The sequence below is a fragment of the Chrysemys picta genome, chromosome 10 (assembly GCF_011386835.1).
Source record: "Chrysemys picta bellii isolate R12L10 chromosome 10, ASM1138683v2, whole genome shotgun sequence".
Lineage (NCBI taxonomy): Eukaryota > Metazoa > Chordata > Testudines > Emydidae > Chrysemys > Chrysemys picta.
The window spans coordinates 57,310,272-57,332,030 of NC_088800.1; the positions used below are offsets into that span (position 1 = coordinate 57,310,272).

General features: G+C 49.4%; 1 protein-coding gene across 7 annotated transcripts in view; it reads right to left on the reverse strand.

Annotated features, from left to right (window-relative positions):
* Nucleotides 1–206: 206 nt before the first annotated feature.
* GSG1L (GSG1 like) overlaps nucleotides 207–21,759 on the reverse strand; it is a 118,990-nt gene continuing 97,437 nt past the window's right edge. For 4 of the 7 annotated variants that reach the window (XM_065559905.1, XM_024100634.3, XM_005306129.5 and 1 more), the window contains 2 exons: nucleotides 5,863–6,459; nucleotides 207–1,039 (listed from right to left, as the gene is read on the reverse strand). In XM_065559905.1, coding sequence (XP_065415977.1) covers nucleotides 6,437–6,459 — 23 coding nt within the window. In that variant the 3' untranslated portion in view covers nucleotides 207–1,039; nucleotides 5,863–6,436. The remainder of the gene's footprint in view (nucleotides 1,040–5,862; nucleotides 6,460–21,759) is intronic. The other 3 variants (XM_008162551.4, XM_065559906.1, XM_065559904.1) reach the window with 1 other exon arrangement.

Genomic DNA, 21,759 nt, shown 5'->3' on the forward strand with positions numbered 1-21,759 from the left:
CGAAATTGGGAAATACACAGGCCATGGGCAGTTCCTTGCTGACCTATACACCTTTCACCGGATCCACTGGGATCTTTTTATGGGGCTGACAGCTACCGTGGTCACTGAGGTACCCCTGGCCCAACCCATGGCAAGAGTACAATTTTAGACTACAGTGGCTGGTTGACTTGGTGTTTGTTGTATTTTGAGACACAAAAGAGGCACAGTTTTTTAACAATTGATGCGATTTAATGAATGATGCACTATAGAAAATAGAGACTAGCTGGGTGCTGGGATCCAGATGAGAGCCGTGTTCCATGGAGCCATGAGAGGAGGCCCTTTCCCTCATACACATTGCCGGCTTTGGCTTATTTTGGCAGCATTTGCTGCTGCTGGAACCAAGGGAACATCAATATGTCGAAAGAAGTTCTAAGGGGACATTTTCTTTCAAATGGAAGCTGCACAGAAAGTCTTCCTGGCCTGTCTCCTCAGGAAAAGGTAACGTGACAGACTCAGAGCTCACCAAGCATTTGCAGATAGAGGTAACATACAATGTCACAATTCAGTGCTCTGAAATCTGTACAGAATGCAGGGTTCCTGGGCCTCTGTAGATGCTGGATTTGCTTGGTTTTATTGGACTTCTTTCTGGATTCTTTTCTGCACATGCTGTGTCTTTTCTCTCAAGGTTTGGCTGCTGATTCCAGGGAACAGGCTTTTCAGAATGTTACAGTACACCATGTACAGCTCCGGGTCTATCTTGGGCATGGGGCCTGAGTTCGAATTGCAGGCCTGTTCAGTGACAGAGTGCTGCAGCAAGTACACATCACTGAAGAGAGCAGTTAGGATTTTGTGTGCCGCTTTGTAAGGGTCATTTTCAAACTGCACCATTGCCTTAAGCTCAGTCAGGGTATAGCCATTGTAACGCTTGCTGTCTTCTGCGCGAGGCGGCACAGTCTCACCAATATGTCTCACCTTCCACTTCAGGCATTTCAGTTCTTCTTTTACATCATCCAATTCTCTCTCCATGGCTTGGAATTCCTTCAGGGTTACAAATCTCCTGCTGAAAGAGATGTTAATAGATATAAGGTGGGAGTCAAAGGACTGTCAGTGTTAATTCAAAATTAGCTGCTGGGCGGGATTATCAGTACAGGATTTGAGGACTCTGCACAGGGGCCAGCCCCAAATACCCTCAGTCTGGGGCCATTCAGAGCTGTAGCTAAATGCTTGAATTTTGTCATTAGTGGAGCTTGGGCACCATCCTAGTGAGACTCCCTCGGACCCTCCAAAAGGTATGTCCTGAGGGAGCTATCCAGCAGATCTGGGGGGTCACCGCGTAAGTGGGGCTGGGGTAGAAAGAACTTGGGAGGGTGTGTTTGTGAGTGGAGTAGGGGCTGACGTAAGGGGACATGCCGGCAGAAAGGCAGGGCATCCAGCACTATATGTCAGCATCAGCACTAGCAGTACTTTGGAGGATTGCTCACATCTGGGCTGTGGCAGTGCACACAGGGTGTAGGGGGGGACAATGCATATTGGGGCTGGGAATACAGTCATGGGGGGTTTCCTACATGGGCATAGCTGCATGTTGGGGCTGGGGCTAGGGCCTGAAGCCATGCACGCTGTGGTTGCTAATTGAGGAGTTGCATGGAGCTATGGGCAATCCACACTGTGGCTAGGGTAGCACACAGAAGGACTGGGGATGTAGCCAGAATTAGGTCATTACAGCAGGTCAACTGCACAATCAGGCTATGGAAGTACACACTATAGGCCAGATTCAATGTTGCACTCTGGGCCTTTTGTACCAGCTACCTCGAACTGGAGGGCAAAGATAGCCCACTGATCAGTGTGCATTACACGTCCTCTGTGCTTGATCCCCAGAGGAGGTGAGTCTGTTAAAGCGGTCAGCTGGCAGGGTTGCCTCAAGCTGCAGCAATTCACATGTACAGCTATGGAGGTCCCTGGTTCCATCCTTGGCATGTGGGCCAACACAGTGCCTGACACATAAGCACAAAGACACAAGTGGCAAATAGTCCTGGCACAGAGGGCGCAAGGGGGGTGGGAAATCAAAGATGGGAGGAGGCATAGCCAGGACAATTCTGCCCTCCTTGGTCACTGTAGTTGGTGGGGAAGAAATACATTTTCCTATTGTAAAAATTTCCAACGGTGCTTATCCCAAGGGTGGAGTTTTATAGCCCGTCCCAGAGATTGTCCTTAATAAGGAGCTTCTGCTTTGCTGGGTTTGGGGGAAAGTACCACAGTTACTGCCAAATCACTTCTGGGCAAACTCACTGAGCTAAGTTTCTGATAGTGCTCAGTGGGGTCCTTCCCTCTTTGTGACAGCATTGCACATGCTGAGAGGGGGGCTCCGGCTGGCACAACTTGGAGGAAAAGCATCAAGTATTTCCTGAATGCAGCAACAGGAGAAAATCTGAAAGCCTGGGGTGCAAAGAAAGGGGCCGGTGCTGTGATTTTAAGGCCTCCGCTATTTGGCTGCATCCTGCAAATTCTGTGTTTTTAGCATTTAAACAAATTAAGGGCCAGCTCTTAAAGGATATATCAGCCATTTGCTCTTGAGTAGGAGCCTCTGTGCTGGCCTGACCAATTTGGAGGATGGTCGGGCTGGCGTGGTAGGTGGTGGGAAGTCTCTCAGCTATCACTCAGATTGGGATAACCCCACCACTCACTGAGGTCACTCTCCCATCACAACACTACCGACCATGTTTAGAGCCATAGTCTGCCTCCAGCAGGCTGGGTGGCTGTGGTGCAGCTAAAGGGGCCTTCTGCCAAAGGATCTAGCTAGAACCTGTGGGCACAGAACCCAATTGGGCCACCTAGGACCAGGCTCCTTGTCGTCTGAATGCTGAGTCAGGAATTGACCCTACATTTCTATTTTTTCCCAGTGTGGATGCAGCCAAACCAATGTAAAGGGACTGACAGGAGATTATGCAGTCACATTAGGGAAGCAGCAGAGCTGGGAACTAGACTTTTCCCAGCCCCGATCACCTCACCCGAGGTATGATCTACAAAGCCTTTTGGAAAATCTGTAGGGAAGCTTTACTGGAGTTTAGAGCACTGGTCGGGAGCTTCTATTTCATGGCTGGATATCTGCATACCTGAACGATTTGTTGGTTTTGTGTGTGTGTGTGTGTGTGTGTGTGTTTCAAATAATGTGAGCTGGCTGGAGCATAGAATGGGCATGGGAGGAGTTAAAATACATTTAAAAATAAACCCCAGAGACACTAAAATGTGGATATTAATAATCACCAACTTTTTATCTTTCACAAAAATTCCTTGGAAATTAACTGTCAAAAAACTGCATTAATGAAATGTGATCATTGCACACTTAAAAATTGCAGTCAGGAAATGCCCAGATTAAAATTCCAGTAGCAATGTTCCCTTAGCTATGGTACACAAGCAGATAAGCAGTGTTTTAGCCTTCTGCTTTTCTGGGTAAAGATGCTGCTTTGTCATGAAGAACCACATTTTCAGAAGCACTCAGCATGTTGCGTGCATCTTGGGCAATGAGTTCTTGAGAATCTGGCCATTAGTGTCATGCTGGGATCTGAGGCGAGCTAAGCACTTGATAACCTGACTCCAGTTGCAGGTGCTGAGCACCTGAAAATCTGGTCCTGGCTCTTTGGCAAATCTGGCCCTTGGTAACACCACCGGTTAGGAGAGTTGCTGTGCTGCAGTTAGCATGGCATAGGGAATGATTTTGCCATGACAATGTGCTAGAACTCCTCCCATTGACTTCAGTGGGATTTGGATCAGGAGCTAAGTTTGCTACAGCTTCCTTTAAGCAGCCTGATCCGGCAAACAATTAACATGTAAGAAACTTTAGCTACGTGAATAAAGTTTCTCCTGTATCTGCAGGATCAGGGCCTATGTTACACCACAAAACATGCAGAAAATGCAGCATGACTGAGTTATCGCTGCTGCTCACTAAATGTCCTTTGCTGAGAAATCAAGAGCAATCACTGCCCCACGTATGTAACCAGATACCTGGGGTCGTGTGTATGAGAGACAAACAGCCACCTGTTCCATGGCAGTGATGAGTCCAAAGGTAAATTCTCTGAGTCCTGAGGCCCAGACCAGGGAAATAACTCTCTGCCCTGAGGGAACCTGAGGCAATGTTGAGCACAGTGATGGCCGTGTCTCCAGCTGAGGCCATTGTAGAGCACTGCCAAATCTATGACACCTACCCAAGGGTGGGAAATGCCCAAATAAAGGGCTTGCGAGATGACAGAAGTAACTACAGCCAGGAATATGGGGAAACATCTTCCTCCAGGTTATGGCTGCCTGATGGGCTGTGAAAATGTAAAGGACCCTGAGCAGGGTGGAGTGGGGGGGAAGAACTGCTGCTCACCTTGTCTTAGTGTGTAGGGAACCAAAGGCCAACACAGTAGGGGGTGGGGGTTAATACTCTCCCTCCTCCCCCCAGAGAAGCTGAAGTCCCCAGGCCCCAATCTCTGAGGAGGTGGGACACAGACAAGGAACTGGGCTGTAGGGAAGACTGTTTACGATCTGAATTGTTGAAATTTGAAAAGAGAAAAGGTATTGGCAGGGACCCCTTAGCATGCCAGTTGTGTGCCCTCATTACACCAACTTCTTTATGGGGGAGATGTGATTGATACGGCAGCCCTATGCAGTATCTTTGGGGACCATTGTATTACATTTGTGATACTTTATATAGGATTGTGTTCTACTCCATGGGGGAGGATTACCATAGCTCCTCCAGGAACTAAAAACAGTGGGGGGTGACCAAGGTGAGTAAACTCCAGAGGTACCACCTCCAGGGGTGGCTTGCATTCACTGGGTCAAACTGGGTTTTCCAGAGACTACGTAAATCAAAGCTTTTGGTATAAAAAGCTCACAACCTTCCTCTTGCTTCCGCAAATGGACAGGCCCCTTGGTCCCAGGGTGGTCCCAAGTGATGTGGAAGGACTGGAAAGACCTTGGCAAACCAGACTGCCCATGTGGATAGTGGATTATTCCTGGTATGTGTAGTGAGCATTAAAATCCTTGTATTGCTTTTGGCATGTTTTCTCTGTGATGCTTGTGTCCTTATAATAAATGTGCTTCCTTTGATAGAGTCATGTGGTCACTTGTACCCGCTAGCGCACACACAGGCCATAGCCCTTGGAGAGAAGCACAGTACAGGTGCTGGCCATTAGGCAGCCTGGCTGGCCATTAGGCAGCTTGGCTGGCTGGGGATATCTCAGTGGATGGCAGGGAGCTGAGCAACTTTCAAACCCCCAGTCAGAAGGGAATGGGATCTGGGTCTCTGCTCAGACACAGGAGTTGGCTGGAGGACTGAGACCTGACTGGGCACTCCTGGAGTGGACAGGGTGCAGTTACCCTGAAACTGTAACATCCATGACTTGTAAAATGTGGGCTTTTCAATGAATGGAGCGCTGCAGTGTTTGCAGTTTAAATACAGTATAAGCAACTGTTTAAATTCACAGACAAACTGCTCACAACACCTAGGAGGAGGAAGCCCAATAGGTGTGCAGCCTTGACCCCAAATGAAAATACCAACCCACATTGAGTGCAACTTCCCAGCGCTGCACTCAGGAACCATCCTAACCACTTGTGTGTAATGAGGCCATCCCAAGCACAGTATAGAAAATAGCTCACCTGTGGGTCTGTCTGCTGCTTGATTACAAACTGATTTATTGAACCAAATACCAGCTTGACTCCCAGCTATCAGTGTAACAAGGGACCATGAATATCTCTGGTACGCCATGTTTACATCATTCACTGGTATAACTCTGTGTGCTAACTGCTTACTCAGTTATTTAAAAAAAAAATAAACAAATGAATTAGTGACCTCCAGGATGGGACCCCAGTGCCTGTCTGAACTAAACATGTTACCCGGACGCATACCTTTTGCAAAGGGGATCTTCATGAGTCGGTTCAAGATTCCTTCCTGTAGGTGTGGACCCAGAATTGGAGTAGCCAGCAGATTGCGAGCTATCACTGGGGTTTGCTGTCACTTTAGGCCTTGTGCTTTTCCTGCTTGGAATCACTGTGTGGTCTGATGGTGAGGCTTGTAGAGTTTGTGCTGTGTGAGGACAACAGGAATATGAGGAGGTCAGATTGAGTCCTGCCTGGGATTCTGGGTCTTGCTGTGGATTGGCTGAGCTGGATGTTAGATTAGGCCTGAGGTTGGCGGAATGAGATGATGTATTTGGCCTTGGATTGGTTGGGCTGGAACCTGATGTCGCTAGTTTTGGATTCATTTGCTCCAATGTTCTAGGTCTTGATGTTATTCTTGGGGCCAATTGAGTGATGTGACCAACTTCCAGCATGGTTGGGTTCTGCCCCATGGAGGTCTGGCTGACAGGCTCTGATGAAAGCGAGGCATTGGTTGATGTATCGCTGGAGGAGCTTGATGTAGAACATGGGGATGTTTTCTGAGCATTGTGGCCACTCCTGGTCCTTCTCACTTTAGTAACGTTTAGAGCTGGGTGTTGCGCTGCCCTGAAAAAAGACAAGCAAACAAATATTCACTCCCCTTTCCGGACCTGTGCTAAGAGTTGATATGTCAGTACAAGACCCATCGCCCTTGCGTATTACACCCATGATTCACCTATCTCTTTTGTGCCATATTTCCCCAAATTGGTCTCTGAGGAAGCAGTTTTACAAAAAAGCAGCCACTGTGAGAATCATACCCAGCATATCAACATTTCCTGTCTTCTCAATGACTTAATATACGGAGACCTTTGTTGGGGAATCCAGAAGCCAGGCAGCAGACAAATAAACACTGACTAATGCTAGGGCGAGGTCATATGGATGGGCAGCTGAATGGACGGGTGAATGGCTGAAATGCAGTCCTCCCCCATGCCTGAAGAAGTCATTCCTGCAAAAGGCAGAACCTCTCTCCTCATTGCAATGGACTCAGCGGGGTACCATAACAGGTGAGTCCTGGCATAAAGCTATTGTGGGAATTCTGGCCACAAGCAGCTCCACAAGCCGCTATCCCAGCTGGTGTCAGAGTTAGATTGGCTGGGGGACTTTGTTGTCCTGGCAGACCTTGCAGATGACAGTTCTAGTTCATTGGCTTGGGTTGTTATGGACCTCCTGGTGGTCTCTGGCTCCACTTATATAAGGTATGCAATACCCGCTCGTGTCTGGGCCGTGCCATAGTCAGGTATTGCAAATATGCCACTGTTGTGGTCAAATCATCACCTCTAAGGCGAGATCAGGCCTTGTCCCCATTCCTGGCAGGGCAAGGACCTGTGACATTCTCTGCTCAGAGACCATGGCTCCTGCTGGGGGAGAATACTTTCCTTCCTGTAGGCCAGTGTGGACAGCCTGGTGCAGCATTGTGATGTCATCCTTGACTATTTATGCCCTGACCCTTGACTCTTTCTCAGCAGTGTCCTTGCACTTCATCGTGGTTCCCAGATGCAATGGCAGGGGAGGCGACTGGCAAGCTAGCAGTGGAGGGGCTGCACTGACTCATGTCACCAGTATCGTGGCAGGTTCAAGCCCCTGCTATTGCTCAGCTCAGGACGGGGAGGGGACCGGAATCTAGTTGTAAATGCACATCTTAGAAACCCCCAGCCCAGCATGTCCAAGGAACAGGGGTGGTGTTGGGGGCAGGGGAGGAGGTGGGGCAAAATGCAGCCCCACTCTGCTAATTCTCAGCTGTTCTATGTCCCTGACTAAGTTAGAGCAGCTTCTGGGCAGACAGGGCCAGATCAACTGCGACTCCAGACCCAGGGAGCCAGATACAGCTGCCTGATGCCTCGCCACCCTTACACTCCCTTGTGCATTACGTGCAGGACAGAATCTAGCCTCAGGTTTCTAAGGCCACTGTCATGCTGTCTGGAACAGCTGACGACCCAACCTCAGGGCAAATTGTGCCAACCTCAGGGCAGACTGTCAAAAAGCAGGGCAGAGACCCCAAGCTGGTGTGTGCTATAGATCGATTTTACCAGCCCAGTAACAAATGTGAACTCTTGGATCATTGTAACAGTCTTACCATGGAGTCACAGACAGTCCTCTTGGGCTCTGCAGTTTAGCCTGCCACCCAGGCAAGCAGGACTATGTGATAAAAGGTCAGGTCCACCAAAGATCACACAATATTCAGGTTACTCCCAGTCCCAAGAGATCAGTCACTTACCCCAGGTCAATTTGTCCCTTAAATCTCACACCAAACACAAAGCTCATAGCCAATCCTATAGTAAACTAACTAAGAATGTATTAACTATGAAAAAGAAAGGAGAGAGTTATTTACGGGTTAAAGCAGGCAACAGATAAGCACAAATGAGTTTCAGTCTGTGATTCAAAAGGTGACAGAGTTGTAATAATCTGTCACTTCAGAATGTCGTTCAGGGCTAAGCATGCCAGGTAGCATGGGGATCTCTTTGCTTATGTTTAGGAATCTTTGCCCGTCACAGTCAAGACAGCATAAAAGTTTCTCCTTGTCAGGGATTTTTGTGTTCTTCACTCTGGAGTCCAAACTGATGGGATAAGTTCATGTGCAGGCCTTTCCTTCCTGGAGAGAGTTAGGAATGCAATCAATGGGGCCTCTCTCCTTTGAGGCTACACAATATTTAATTTGCCTTCAGTGGTTCATCTTGTAACTTTATCTTAACTAATGCTTCTTTTCCTGTTTGGTGAGTTACAAAATTACAGAGGTTTACAATGCAAACACTCAATACAACTTTACACCATGGGCTGTGGAGGTTATAAGTGAGATCAATATAAAGCCTAAACACTAGACACATTATTATCAGCAAAACATCTAATCTCTATTTTGATGATGCTAACACACAGGGAAGTAAGACTGGTTTCCAGCTATGCATTTGTAAGTGTTCAGTGAGGCCTGGGGCCTTGGCATGAGCTAATACCTGGTCTGCCAGTATCACAGCCATGATCCGGCAAAGCACTTGAGCATGTGCTTCATTCCCCTCAATTTCAAAAGGACTATGCACATTCTTGGGGGCCTTGCTGGACCAGGGCCTAATCTCCAAGTTCAAAATGAACAAACCCTTTGTACTGGCTTAGTGCAGCTGTGATAACGGACAGAAGGGTGCGCTCACGCACACGGCACATCCAGCTTAGCTCTTTAGAAAGGAAACACAAAAGGGGTCCCTGTGAAAGGAAAGAAAAGTGGAGAAACTAGAACATGCCATGTAGGGCAAAGCAGAACGCCCCAGAAAAATCCCATCCTGAGCTGTGACTCAGTAGGGCCGGGGAGGGAATCCTACTTGGAATGGCTGATGCTGGCCTGCCTCTTACTGGAAGGGAGAGATGTCACTGTGCAGCCACACCCGGGAGCTTTGTCCAAGTGGAGATGGGTTGGCTGCAGGCCACCTGAGTCGCATGGGAAGGGAGCGATGTCACATCACACAAGGACAGGAGCTTGGCCTGGAACCAACCCAATATCCCATAGCTACTTGGCCGGACAGTTACAGGGAGAGGGAGAGCCCTTAATGTCCACGGAGGAGTGGGCAGGTGGTGGCCCAGGCACAGCGAGTGCATAGTGCCCTTGGTGGCCTGGGTGTGGTGGGAGCTCAGTGTCTTGGAAGGACAGGGTGGGTACTCGGTGCCCTTGCTGCCCTGGGTGGGTCAGGGGGGTAGTCAGTGCCCTTGGTGTCCCATGCAGCTTGTGGCTCAGGGTTGCACGTTGTTTTCTGTAGCTGGAAGGAGCCAGCCAAATGCAACCTGAACCTGGGGCGTGGCAGCAGCCAAGCAGTCTAGACCCTAGAGAGTCCTGTTCTGTCCAGGGAGCATGAACTGCCTGCCAGCAAAGCAGAGCCCAGGACTCAAGACTCCAAGATTGCACTGTATTCAGCACTGCCACCTGGGGCGGTGGGAGGACGTACCCTACTTGGGACTGAGAGACTGGGGCTATTGGGGTTTAGTGGCTTTAGAAAGCATTAACCTGTATATTTAGGTGCTGGGCACATTGTACCTTTGCTGGGGGGACCCTCCTTTGAATCATCCTCCATACTGATAGAGGCTTGTCTCGGCGCAGATAAAAGTGTTCTCTTATTGTTAACTGCATCTTTTATTTTTGGGGTTAATTCCTGCCTCCCCAAGAGGGGTTGGGGCATAGTGAGAAATCCGTGGCTATGTGGCTTGGGATCTGGGAACCACTGAACCAACTGTGGGGCCCTCCCACCATGCAGACATCGCCAGCCAAAAGTCATTGCTGAAATATTCCTTACCGCAATGACAAAATAATCATCTTCCCTGTTCTACTCCCCTCTTGTGAATAATCTACAGTTCTAAATGATCATAAACATTAAACAGTTTCTGATTGTATTCCTCTGCTAACAGCAATCTGAAACAGAAGGCAAAAGCTTCCACTAAAAGAGGCAGGCTGCAAAAATTCCTCCTCTTTTCCATTACATGTACAATTCTACTCCACACAAACAACTACTTTTAAAGGCTTCAAAAACCCAGTGTAGGAGTCGTATTTGAAATCCATAGTAGTACAGTTTTCTACCATACAGCCTGGTTTAAGCAACTGTGGTGGTGGATGAGGATAAACCCTGCAACCTGCCCATTTCCCCATGATATAGTCTGCTGAGCCTAATTTGACATTTATGATAAAGCATTGCTAGTAAATGTTGTCATCATTTCAAAATTTCTCTGAGGACAACACAATAGACTGTATTAAATCCGGCCTTGAATTTTGTGTTTAGGGCTCTCTGATAGAGTTTAAGGATCAATTTTAGAATAACTATCTAGGGACATAAAGCATCTAAGAAAGCATTTATATGGAAGCTCAAAAAAATCTGTTGTCCTTAAAGGAGATTGCATTTTTTCTATACACCTAATCCACTGTTCATCTTCTAAAGGGGCTTAGAAATCCACCTCCTATCATCTCCTAACTGGAATTAATACCCTTAGACGTGCTTTGATTGAAAACACATCTATAGCAGAAATGCAATATGAGAAATGGCAACTCTGACAGGAGTAAAGATTCCCAAGGAGACTGCAAATCTTTTTAGTCCCTGCGCCTGAGTTCAGAAGTGCTGAGGAGTCCTGGCTCCAGTTCTAGTCAATGGAACTGCGGTTGCTTGGAGCTTCTGAACATCCTGTCCCATATGTTTCCATCTCTAGAGTGAGCTATTCAAGGGCCAGGCACCTACAGCTCCCGGAAAAGGCAGTGGCTGCAGCAAGGGCTCAGCACCTCAGGAAATCAGGCCCAAGACATCTTGTAAAAGATACAAATTGAGTCTGGTTGAGTCAGTCCATTTCTGGACTCATAAGATCAGACCCTGCCCATGTACCTGGTTCTGTGCCATCCAACATGACCTTTGCCAAGCGAATTGGCACACAGCTGTTGTCCCAGAGCCATGGGGAAGGGCACCCTGGCCTGACTAAACACTGCTCTGAGAAAGGAGAGGATGGCCGGTCCCAGGGCCACCACAGATCGGAATAAAACCTTGACCCATCATGTAGCTATTAATGGCTTCCAAGGCCAGAAGGGACCACTGCGACCATCTAGCCTGACCTCCTGCATAAGGCAGGCCAGAGAGCTGCCCCACAATCACCGATGGAGCAGATCGATCAGAAAACATCCAATCCTGAGTTAAAATATTGATATTACCAGCACCATATTGTTTTGGGATTCATCCTGCCTTCCCAAGGGGCAGCAGGGCATGAGTCCAGGACCCTGCCCCCACCACACACACCATGTAAGCTACCCAGGGGTAGAGTCTGTGCGTTCTGCTCCCCTAGCCACAATGGGGCAGCATCAGCAGAAGGAGCTCTGGGAGGGGCTTTTCATGGGAGACAAAGGGACTTCAGGCACCCAAATCCCATTGGTACAGGATGGGAGCTGGGCACCTAACTCCCCAGGACATCTGAAATCCCCAATCCCGCCCGTCCAGAACGCCCAACAGCTCAGTTGTTAGGGCCCTCTCCTGGCATAGCAGGGACTGCAGTTCAGATCACTGCTCCACATCAGCAGAGTGGGGATTTGAATCTGGCTCTCCCATGTGAGCACACTGACTGCTGGGCTATTGGGTAAGGGCGATGGGGGGCACCACCTGAGAAATGGGCTGGTCTGGCTTAGGCATCCCACTCCAGGAGAGGGGTCATGGCTGAGACTGCTGAGTGGAGAGAGGTGCCTCCCTCCAGCCTGGATCCAGGCACCTAAGTCCCTTTGAGGCTCTACTCCCTCAGCATTTCCTCCAGGCTAGTGTAGGACACTCCCCGCTCAGCGGGCTGGTTCCTTTGACTCCCTTTTTTGGGCCCCTAACTCTCCCCAGGCATTGTCCGGGGAGCCCAGGCACCTACCTTGGGCCTGTGGGTTCTACTAGCTGGTAGGGTACCTGAAAGTTAAGCTGAGTGTTGTAACACCTGGAGACTTGTTTTCTAGCCAGCCCTCCTGACTGTGCGTCCCTCCAGATACACTTCATTTGGGCTGTGCAGGTACAGGATGACAACGAGCTGGGTACCAGCTGTTCCCCATGGCAATACCCCGGTTCTCCCCACCACTATCCACATGAGTATTCCATTGGGAGTTTAAGCTGATTCCGCCAGCATTGCCTTGTGCAGATTTCCCTTGGTGACTGCTGCCACACACACACTGCACACTTGGTGAACAGCAGCAGGTTCAGGGGAGAGAAGAACCAGTAATGAGGAGCGCCTGGCCATGAGTCATAGGGGGTGCCTTTGCGTGCCATTGGCAGTTCACCCAGATCTGACACATTTTTTATATTTAACACTATTTTAAATGCTACATTTATAACCCTATGTAGCGGGATGGTCACCCGCTCCTGCCTGGAAAGGCTTAAAACAGCCCTGGGAGAGGGCTGTGGCAGGGGAAAAGCTGGGCTGATTAGGAGGAAGCAGGCTCAGCTGGGGCCACCCCAATCAGGGCCCAGCTGGCCCTATAAAGGCTTGAGCCAGGAGCTCAAGCAAACAGTGTCTCTCTATCTGTAGAGGGAGATGGGCCTGGCTGTAGGGAGCTAGAGACAGAGTACCTCAGTGGAGCAGAACTGGGGGAAGGCAGAGGAGCCGGGGGGCTCCAGCCTGGAAAGCCCCAGGCTGCGGCCTAGCATAAGGCCTATTAGGTACTGGGTTGCAGGGGACAACCCACGGGTAGGCAGAGGCAGCAGGTCTGAACCCCTTTGCCTGTGATGAGTGGCTGATACTGCAATCTGCCCTAGTGAATGGGGGCTAGATGGAGACTGGGCAGTAGCCAAGACTGAGGCGTAGTGGGTGGGGGTTCCCCTGGGAGGGGGAGACCCAGAACTGTGGAGGTACTGCCAGGGGGCAGCACCCAGAGAAAGGGGCACCGGGGTCCTGGGAGGGACATGGGGCCAGTGGCAAGGCAGATCACCAGCCTGCAGGGGGCGCTCCAGGACGCTGAAAGAGCTAATTCCCCAAGGACAACCAGCAGGAGGCACCGCCGGGTGAGTCCGGCCTGTTACACCCTATTGTTTAAAATTAATTTATTTTTTCTCCCTGCTTTTAAATTAAGACTAAAACACATTTTTATCAAAGTGGGGGGGGAGGGGGAAACTTTCTCACTGCCACTTTTCACAGCAGACTTAGTGCCCCATTACTTCTGTGCTGCCGCTGGTGATAGGCGCTGCCTTCAGTTCTGGGCAGCTGAAGCGCAGCAGCAGCTGCTGGCTGGGCGCCCAGCTCTGAAGGCAGCATCGCCACCAGCATTAGTGCAGAACTGCAGAAGTAAGGGCAGCAATGCCATACTATGCCACCCTTACTTCTGCAGAACGTTTGACCTTTGCGCTGGGAGGGGTAGCTCCCAGGTGGGCTCAGGCAAATTTTGGGGTCGCTATAGCCTCCACAAGCCCCCGTCCCAGTGCCCTCCTGCCTGTGCATCTGGCTGTTAAATTATTACTTTTTTTTTGCTGAACTCAGTGTACTGTTTGATCTGTGATTTAATGCAGCTCTTCAGCTGCTGAACAATCAAGCCCTCTAATGTTGTCTCAGTCCTAGGGCCGGCCTTAGGGAAAATGCTGCTTGGGATGAACTTCTATTTTGGCACCCTTTCTTTGGAAGAGGAGTTGGGGGTGAAGTTGGGCACATCTCCTTGCACCGCCTTAGGCTCCCTCCTGCCCCTACATCCTCCTGCACCCCTTAGTCACTCCGCTCTCCCCATGTCCCCTGCACCCCCTCAACCTCCTTTCTTGCCCCACATTCCTGTCTCCTCATGGTTTCCTGTCCAGCCCTCAAGCTGTAGAACACAGTGACAGCCATCTTTCCTGACTACAGCCTGGCTTCAGTCTCATTGAAAACCATGGGCATTGGTGTCCAGCTCTATTATTACAACATCTTGTAACCCACTAGCCCCCTCTTTTTGACCTATGACTGCAGGCCACTGTGCCTTGATTAGTCCTCTAGTGCAGCAGTTCTCAAACTGGGGTCCACGGACACCAGGGGGACCCTAGAGACTGCACAGGGCGGGGGCCGCAAAATATTACAAAAAGTTTTTTAAAAATCTCACCTCATGTCTGCACTGCCTACTGATTAAAAGCAGCAAATCTACTATTGCTGTGTACACAACATATTCCGTGGTGCATGAACAACGCCATAATACACTACATAAGCATCAATATAAAAAATCGGACGGCTTTGCGATAGCAAAGCAGAAATGCCGTCCATTTTTTTGATGACTGAGATGTCTTTGGCGGGTGGAAGTGGAATATATTTTTACAGTGTGTGAGCAAATTACATTGAAAATAGATACATTTTTAAAATGTCCTCATACTAGTACTGCTAGTTGTGCTGAAGCCATGGATAACGAACAGTCAAGTAGTAAGAAACAAATGAAGAACAGAAAGTTTGACAAAAGTTATATTGATTTTGGCTTTATGGAATTTAGTGATGGATGACCGCAATGCGTTGTATGCTTACAAATCCTATAAAACGAAGCAATGAAACCTGCCAAGTTGAAACGACACTTCACAACAAGTCACCTTCAGTATAAAGGTAAATCCACAGACTTTTTTCAAAAGAATACAATCAACAGAAAACTCAAATGACAAAAGTAACATCAGTTCCGGAAAAGGCTCTGAAAGGATCTTTCTTAACAGAGCTTCAGATTGCAAAGAGTAAAATTTCCCATAGCACTGGAGAAGACCTGATTCTTCCAGCTATTGTAGAAATGTGCAACATGATGATAAGTGAAGATGCAGCAAAGAAACTTAAGGCCATACCACTTTCTAACAATACAGTTAGTAGGAGAATTGACGAGCTTTCAAATGACAGCTAATTGAAAGGCTACGTACATGTGAATAGTTTGCAATTCAGCTTGATGAGACAGCTGATGTTGGTAATGCAGCACAGTTATTAGTTTTTGTTCATTATGTTTGGCTGGGGGACATTTTGGAAGATTTTCTTTTTTTGTCAGGAGTTACCAGAACAGACAACAGGTCAGGAAATATTCAAATTATTGGACGATTTCATTAAAGCTGAATCGCTGAACTGGGAGAGCGCATTGCTGTTTGCACAGATGGTGTTGCTGCTATGACAGGCAATAGGAGTGGTGTTGTAGCAAGAATACAAGCCATAAACCCACAGGTAATTGTAACACACTGTACGTTGCATCGCCAATCCCTTGCATCAAAGAGAATGGAACCCTAATTACATGATGTGCTAAATGTAGCTGTGACAGTTGTGAATTTTATAAAGTCCTGGCCTTTGAATTCATAATGTTTTTGCAAAGCTGTGTTTAGAAATGGGTGCAGGATATCACAAATGTATTGTTTCATGCAGAAGTGCATTTGCTATCTCACAGCAGAATGTTGGAAAGAGTTTTTGAGCTTCACAAAGAGCTGCTGGGTTTGCTTTCTGTGCACAATCCCAAGACCGCTGCAAATTTTTGTGACCTGATATGGATCGTGACATTTTTAACTTGTTGAATGTGCTGAACCCGTCCACACAAGGGGGCAATACAACCATACTTGAGGTGAGTGACAAGACTGCAGCATTTCAGAAGAAAGTAGAGATTTGGCAAACTAGTGGAATCTCCAATGTGTTTCCGCTACTGACAGATTTTCTCGGTACTAACAGCGTGACAATTGACTGTGTGAGAGACAGGATCGTTGCTCACCTTTCAACTTTGGAAGAGTACGTCAGTGTTTACTTTAAAAATATAAACCTGGAGGAATATGATTGGGTTTGGGATCCATTCTCAACTCTTGCTATGTCATGCTGTTTGAGTGGAAAAGCAGACCAGGAGCTGCTCGAACTATTCTGTGACCACACACTGAAAATTAAGTTGCAGGCACAGATTCCTTGCCACTTTTGGCCAAATTTCAGCCAACGTTGCTGCAGAGTACCCAATTTTAGTTACAGAAGCAATGGAAGTGTTGCTACCTTTCCCAACAACATATATATGTGAAGCATCATTCTCTGCCATGACAGCTAGGAAGACGAAGTTCAGGTTCTGCCTGGAAGTGGACAATGATTTACACATTTGCTTGTCAATCATCACACCAAGGATAGACAGACTCTGCAGTAAGAAACAGGCACACCCATCTCACTGTAAGTACTCTTACACGTCTTCTCTTAAAGCTAACGATACGTGTTTATATGAAGTACACATATACTTCTGTCAGTCACTTTCTCTGTTGGGGGTCCGTGATTAACACTGCATTTGAAAAGGGGGCCGTCAACCAAAAAATGATGGAGAATCTCTGCCTTAGAATATGTGCTAACTGCTTGTGCTAAACAATCTCTTCTGCCTGGCATTTTGCTATGACGCTGGGAGTACCTTTCCCAGCCCTGAAGAAGAGCTCTGTGGGGCTCAAAAGCTTGTCTCTCTCACCAATAGAGGTTGGTCCAATAAAAATTATTACCTCACCCACCTTGATGCACCTTTATTACGATCAGCCTCACTTCCCCATGCAAAGGCTGTAGGAAATGGCCGCCATTGTGACAGAAGGCAGTGTGGATTAATTCCTGTTGAAAGTAATGGGAGCTGACAGCCACTTCAAATAAAGAAATATTTACACATTTGATGCCAGGAATCATGAGATTCCTTTAAAAGCCCCCAGCTAGGTAGGTTTGAGTTGCTGTGAGATTGGGGATGGGGTGTGATGTCATTTGGGGGAATGTTCACATTTTTATTTCTGGGCTCTTGTGCATTTGAAATGTTAACTGCCATGTCACATTAGTTGTGGTTTTTGCAGGGCCGGCTCCAGGCACCAGCATTCCAAGCAGGTGCTTGGGGCGGCAATCTGCAAGGGGCGGCAGTCCGTGTGTTTTTGCCCCCAAGCAGTGCGCCGAATTGCCGCCGCAGATGGCAGGGGCAGGCCGTGCACCTTTAGGGCGGCACGCGCATTTCCGCGGTGGGGGCAATTCGGCAGCAGCTTCTATGTTCAGCTGCCCGCGGCGGCAATTTGGTGGCAGCTTCTGTCTTCCGGCTGAAGACAGAAGCTGCTGCCGAATTACTGCCACCGTGGAATCGCGAGTGCTGCCCTAACGGTGCACAGACTGCCCCCGCCGTCCCCGGCGGCAATTCGGCGTGCTGCTTGGGGCGGCAAAAACAGTAGAGCCGGCCCTGGGTTTTTGCATTTCATATACAAAGGCTCACATTCCACTTCACGTGGGCAGTCTCAGCCTCCTACAGAAGCCAGGCCTGGGGAAGGTGAGCAGCATTTGGTCCTTCAGTGGGAAGGTCTATAAAACACAGAGAACATGCATAATTTTCAGCATGACATGCAAAAGTCAGATGAACATGCAGAACACTGTCTGGCAAGGTGGACACATACAGCAGCCTTCGTGTAATGCTGGGTCATTCCTCTCCCCCTCCATGAATTCTTTAGTAAAAAACCCTAAAGATGGGTCTGTCCGTTTCATACATTATGATAGTATGCTGAAAACATGGTCCCTATGCATTTCCCCAATGCTCAGTTATTGAGTCACTAAAGAACAGCTGTGGCGTTCTCAGTAGTTTACACCCTGTGCAGTTCCTCACGTGAATCTGGACCCTGCAGGTCATTGCACAGGGTGCAGGAAGGAGCACAAACCTATTCTGTTCCAGCAAAAGCAGTAGCCGGGAGCGTGTTGGGTGTGAGTAAGGAGTGAGCTCAGCCCACTACTGCATGCTGTGCCTCACTCTGCAGCCACACATGCTCCCTTGCCCCTAAAACTGTAGGGTAAAGGAGGGTGGAGCAGGTTTTGGCTGAGGAGACAGGGGCTTAATAGAGCCGGTTGCCATTTTTTGAATGAAACTTTTTTTTTTTGGTTGAAAAATGGCCTTTTTTCAGAAACAGATATTTTCAATAAAGGTTTTTGTTGGTTTACAATGCTCTGTTTTTTCAACAAAACTTCAAAATGAAAAACTTCCATTCCTTTGGCTTTTCAGATTTGGGTTTTTCTGTTTTACCTTTTTTCTGTCTTTTCTTCCATTCCTTTGCCCCTCCCCCCCTTTCCCAGTAGTAAGGTGGAAAAAGGAAAAATAAGAGGGAACGAGGGAACAAAAGCCAAACCAAACATTTCCAAATTGAAACAGTTTTAAATTGAAAATTTTAATGAACAATTTCAATCCATATTTTTAAATAAATCAGGACAGTCTCTGCAAAAGCTATGGAACAAAAATGATTTGGAAATTGTCCAAATTTTTTAAGACAGGCTTAAAACTGATTCTCCTGAAAGTAAAGTCGGGGCTCTGACCTCACACCACCGACTTGGCAGAAGTGACTCAGCAGCCGCGTAGCCGCACTTGCTCACGTTAGGGAATGACCAGGTGCCTCTGGGTGCTGTTTGCTGGCCAGCCAAGACTTTGGGCATATGCAATATTTAGCCCGTCAGACATTGCTTAAAGCAGCCAATCTGGTTCCAGTTTATGCAGTTGTGACCAGTCAGAATTTGCAGTCAGCCTCACAGTGCTCTGGCTGGCCTTTGGCCCATGGAATCCCACACTTGCAAGGTTGGTCAAGTCCACAATACTTATTCTCAGGCTGAACGCCCCGAAAATGGGCCAGATCATGGCCCAGGCTATGCAGTTGCATGAGGCACATGGAGGAATCAAACACGCCGCCCCAGGCTTATGCAACTATTACAGCCATGGAGGGGCAAGCAGGAGATTCATAGCTAATACTTCCCCTGTGTGCAAGTGGGTGTGGAGTGGTCAGAGAAGGGCAGAGTCTTGATTCCACTCCCAAAGTTAGGGTTACCATCCGTCCGTATTTCGCCGGACATGTCCGGCTTTTGCGTCTCTAAATAGCCGTCCAGGAGGAATTGGTAACAAGGTTAAAATGTCCGGGTTTTTTTTCTCCCTCGCCTCCCTCCCTCCCTCCCTTCCATGCAAAGTGCGGCTGCTGATTGGGCGGCTGGGCCAATTGAGCCGCTCCCATTGGCCTCCAGCAGCCAGAGCCCGCCCCTGATCCCCCCTCCCTCTGTCTGCAGCCCTGTGTAACACACAAACCGATCCACCGGGCAGCGTGTTTTGCCTACACGTGGAGCCAGAATGGTAAGGGGAGTCCAGGGTGGGGGCAGTCAGGGAGTGGGGGAGTGTTGGATGGGTGCCCGGTCTCCACCTGCCACCCCCTCCGCGTGTCCCTCCCCCGCCGTTGGCTCCCCCCCCCCCGCCTGCCTCTCCCTTGCCGGCTTGTACTGCCAGAGCCAGCAGCAACTGCTGTCTGCTGCCCCCGGGTCCTAGCGTCCCCCATCCACTAATGGGAAGACAGGCTGCCCTTACCCTGCTCTGCCACCCTAGCCCTGAGCCTCTCCAACGCTCCAAACCCCTCAGCCCCAGCCCTCATTCCCCTGTACCCTAATCCTCTGCCCCAGCCCTGAGCCTTCTCCTGCATCATGAACCCCTCATCCTCAGACCCACAGCCCTCACCCCTGCACCCCCTCCTATCCCCAAACTCCCTCCCAACCCCCCTCCCCCCTTCCCATACACCCCCTCCTGCCCTCAAACTCCCTCCCAAAGCCTGCACCCCCTCCCTTTGCACCACCTCCCACCCCCAAACTCCATCCCAGAGCCTGCACCCCTCACCCCCTCCTGCACACCCACCCCCTGCCCCAGCCCGGAGCCTGCACCCAGCACCCAAACTCTATCCCAGAGCCTGCACCCTGCACCCCTCCTGCACCCTAATCCCCAGCCCAGGACCTGCACCCCAGACCTCCTCCCCCCACCCAACTCCCCTCCCAGAGCCTTAGGCAGGTGGGGGGGGGTTCTGGGCACCACCAAAATTTCTACAACCCTGCCACCATGCGAGTGGATAAGGGTTGGGGCAGTCAGGGGACAGGTAGGGTCCTAGGGGGGCAGTTAGGGTGGGTGGTTCTCAGCAGGGGGCAGTCAGGGGACAAGAAGCAGGGGGGGTTGGGGTTCTGAGGGGGGCAGTCAGGAGGTGGGAAGTGGGAGGGAGTGGATGGGGGCGGGGCTTCCCCCCCCCAAGTGTCCTCATTTTTGATTGTGGAAATATGGTAACCCTACCCGAAGTGCCAGCCAGTACAGCTGAGTTTCCTCCCCTTTTCCCTTCCCCTTAGGAGCCAAATGGCATCCATAGGATAGGCCCAGCCTGTGAAGTATCATAATATTAGTGTAGTCATGGCCCCCGGGGCAATTTGTAACTGTCTCCCACTGGCGTGTGACTCCAGAACAAACATGATAATGATACAGCCATGCAAAGCCAGCATAAACACAGTAACAAAGACATCCGAACAAGCAGAAAGCCAAAGCAGCTGTAGCAAAACCACACAGAGCCTGGTCCTCGTGACTGCATGCGGGGGCTTTGCTGGCATAGGAACTGCAAAAGCGTGCATGAAACCAACACCGGTACTACAAAAACGTGGGTATCTTTGTAGTGAGATAGGGCTATGTATTGCATTTACTAGTGACCGTTTTTGAGGAGGTGGGTTAGAGCAGGGGGATCCTGCTCCTCATATTGCCCCCACCTCACAGGAGGCTGCAACCATTTGGCTCCCAGTGCTTAAAGCCATGAACCAAGACCCTTGCACATCAGACTGCACTGGGAGGCCAGCACTGGGAAGAGCACTAATGACACCTAAAAACATAGATCCAGGGCTGCTAGTCACTGCTCTTGTCCCAGCATGGTACTGCCTCTTCAGGGGCATAATTTATTCCTTCCTGCATAAGAACTGCTTTTTAATGCACGATCCACCCTCTTAGGATGCCAGTAGTTTAAGGGAGAATTAGCAAGCACCTACTGTCAGACTGCCACAGCACCACACTGGTTAGGAGTCCTCTAGACTCTGCTTCTGGTGAGGGTTAGTTTATGAGGCCAGTTTTGAGTGTGTTGACAGAATCATGAAAATTTTTCTGAGTGAAATTACCCACAAAAAGACTGAAACACGTTATCAGTAGCATCTTTTATTTTAACACCCACATCACAATTTTACTGCACAATGAGAGAGATTTGGAAAGGTCCAATTGTCCAATTGGTTTTAATGAATTCATTGCACAGACACTGAGTCACAGAGCCGTCCCTGTGTAGGGTGAATCGGGACGACTGCCCCGGGCCCCACACTTTGGGGGGCACCACAGGAGGCAGGCGGGGAGGTGAGGCGAGAGGCATGCTGGCGAGCGGGGTGAGGAGGCGAATGAGGAGGCAAGTGGCAGACCGGCAGGTGGGCGGGGGGGGCAAGGAGGAGCCCCCCCTACCAGAAGTTCCCCCTCCCCTCAGTGCCTTCTGCCCACCAGTGGGCCCAGCTGATCAGTGCCTCCCCCTCCCTCTCAGCACCTACTGCAGATCACATGTTTTGCTCGCGGCATCAGGAGGCGCTGATGGGGAGGGGAGAGGAGCGAGGGTGCAGCACGCTATGGGGAGGGGGCAGAAATGGGCGGAGAAGAGGGGAGCGGGAAGA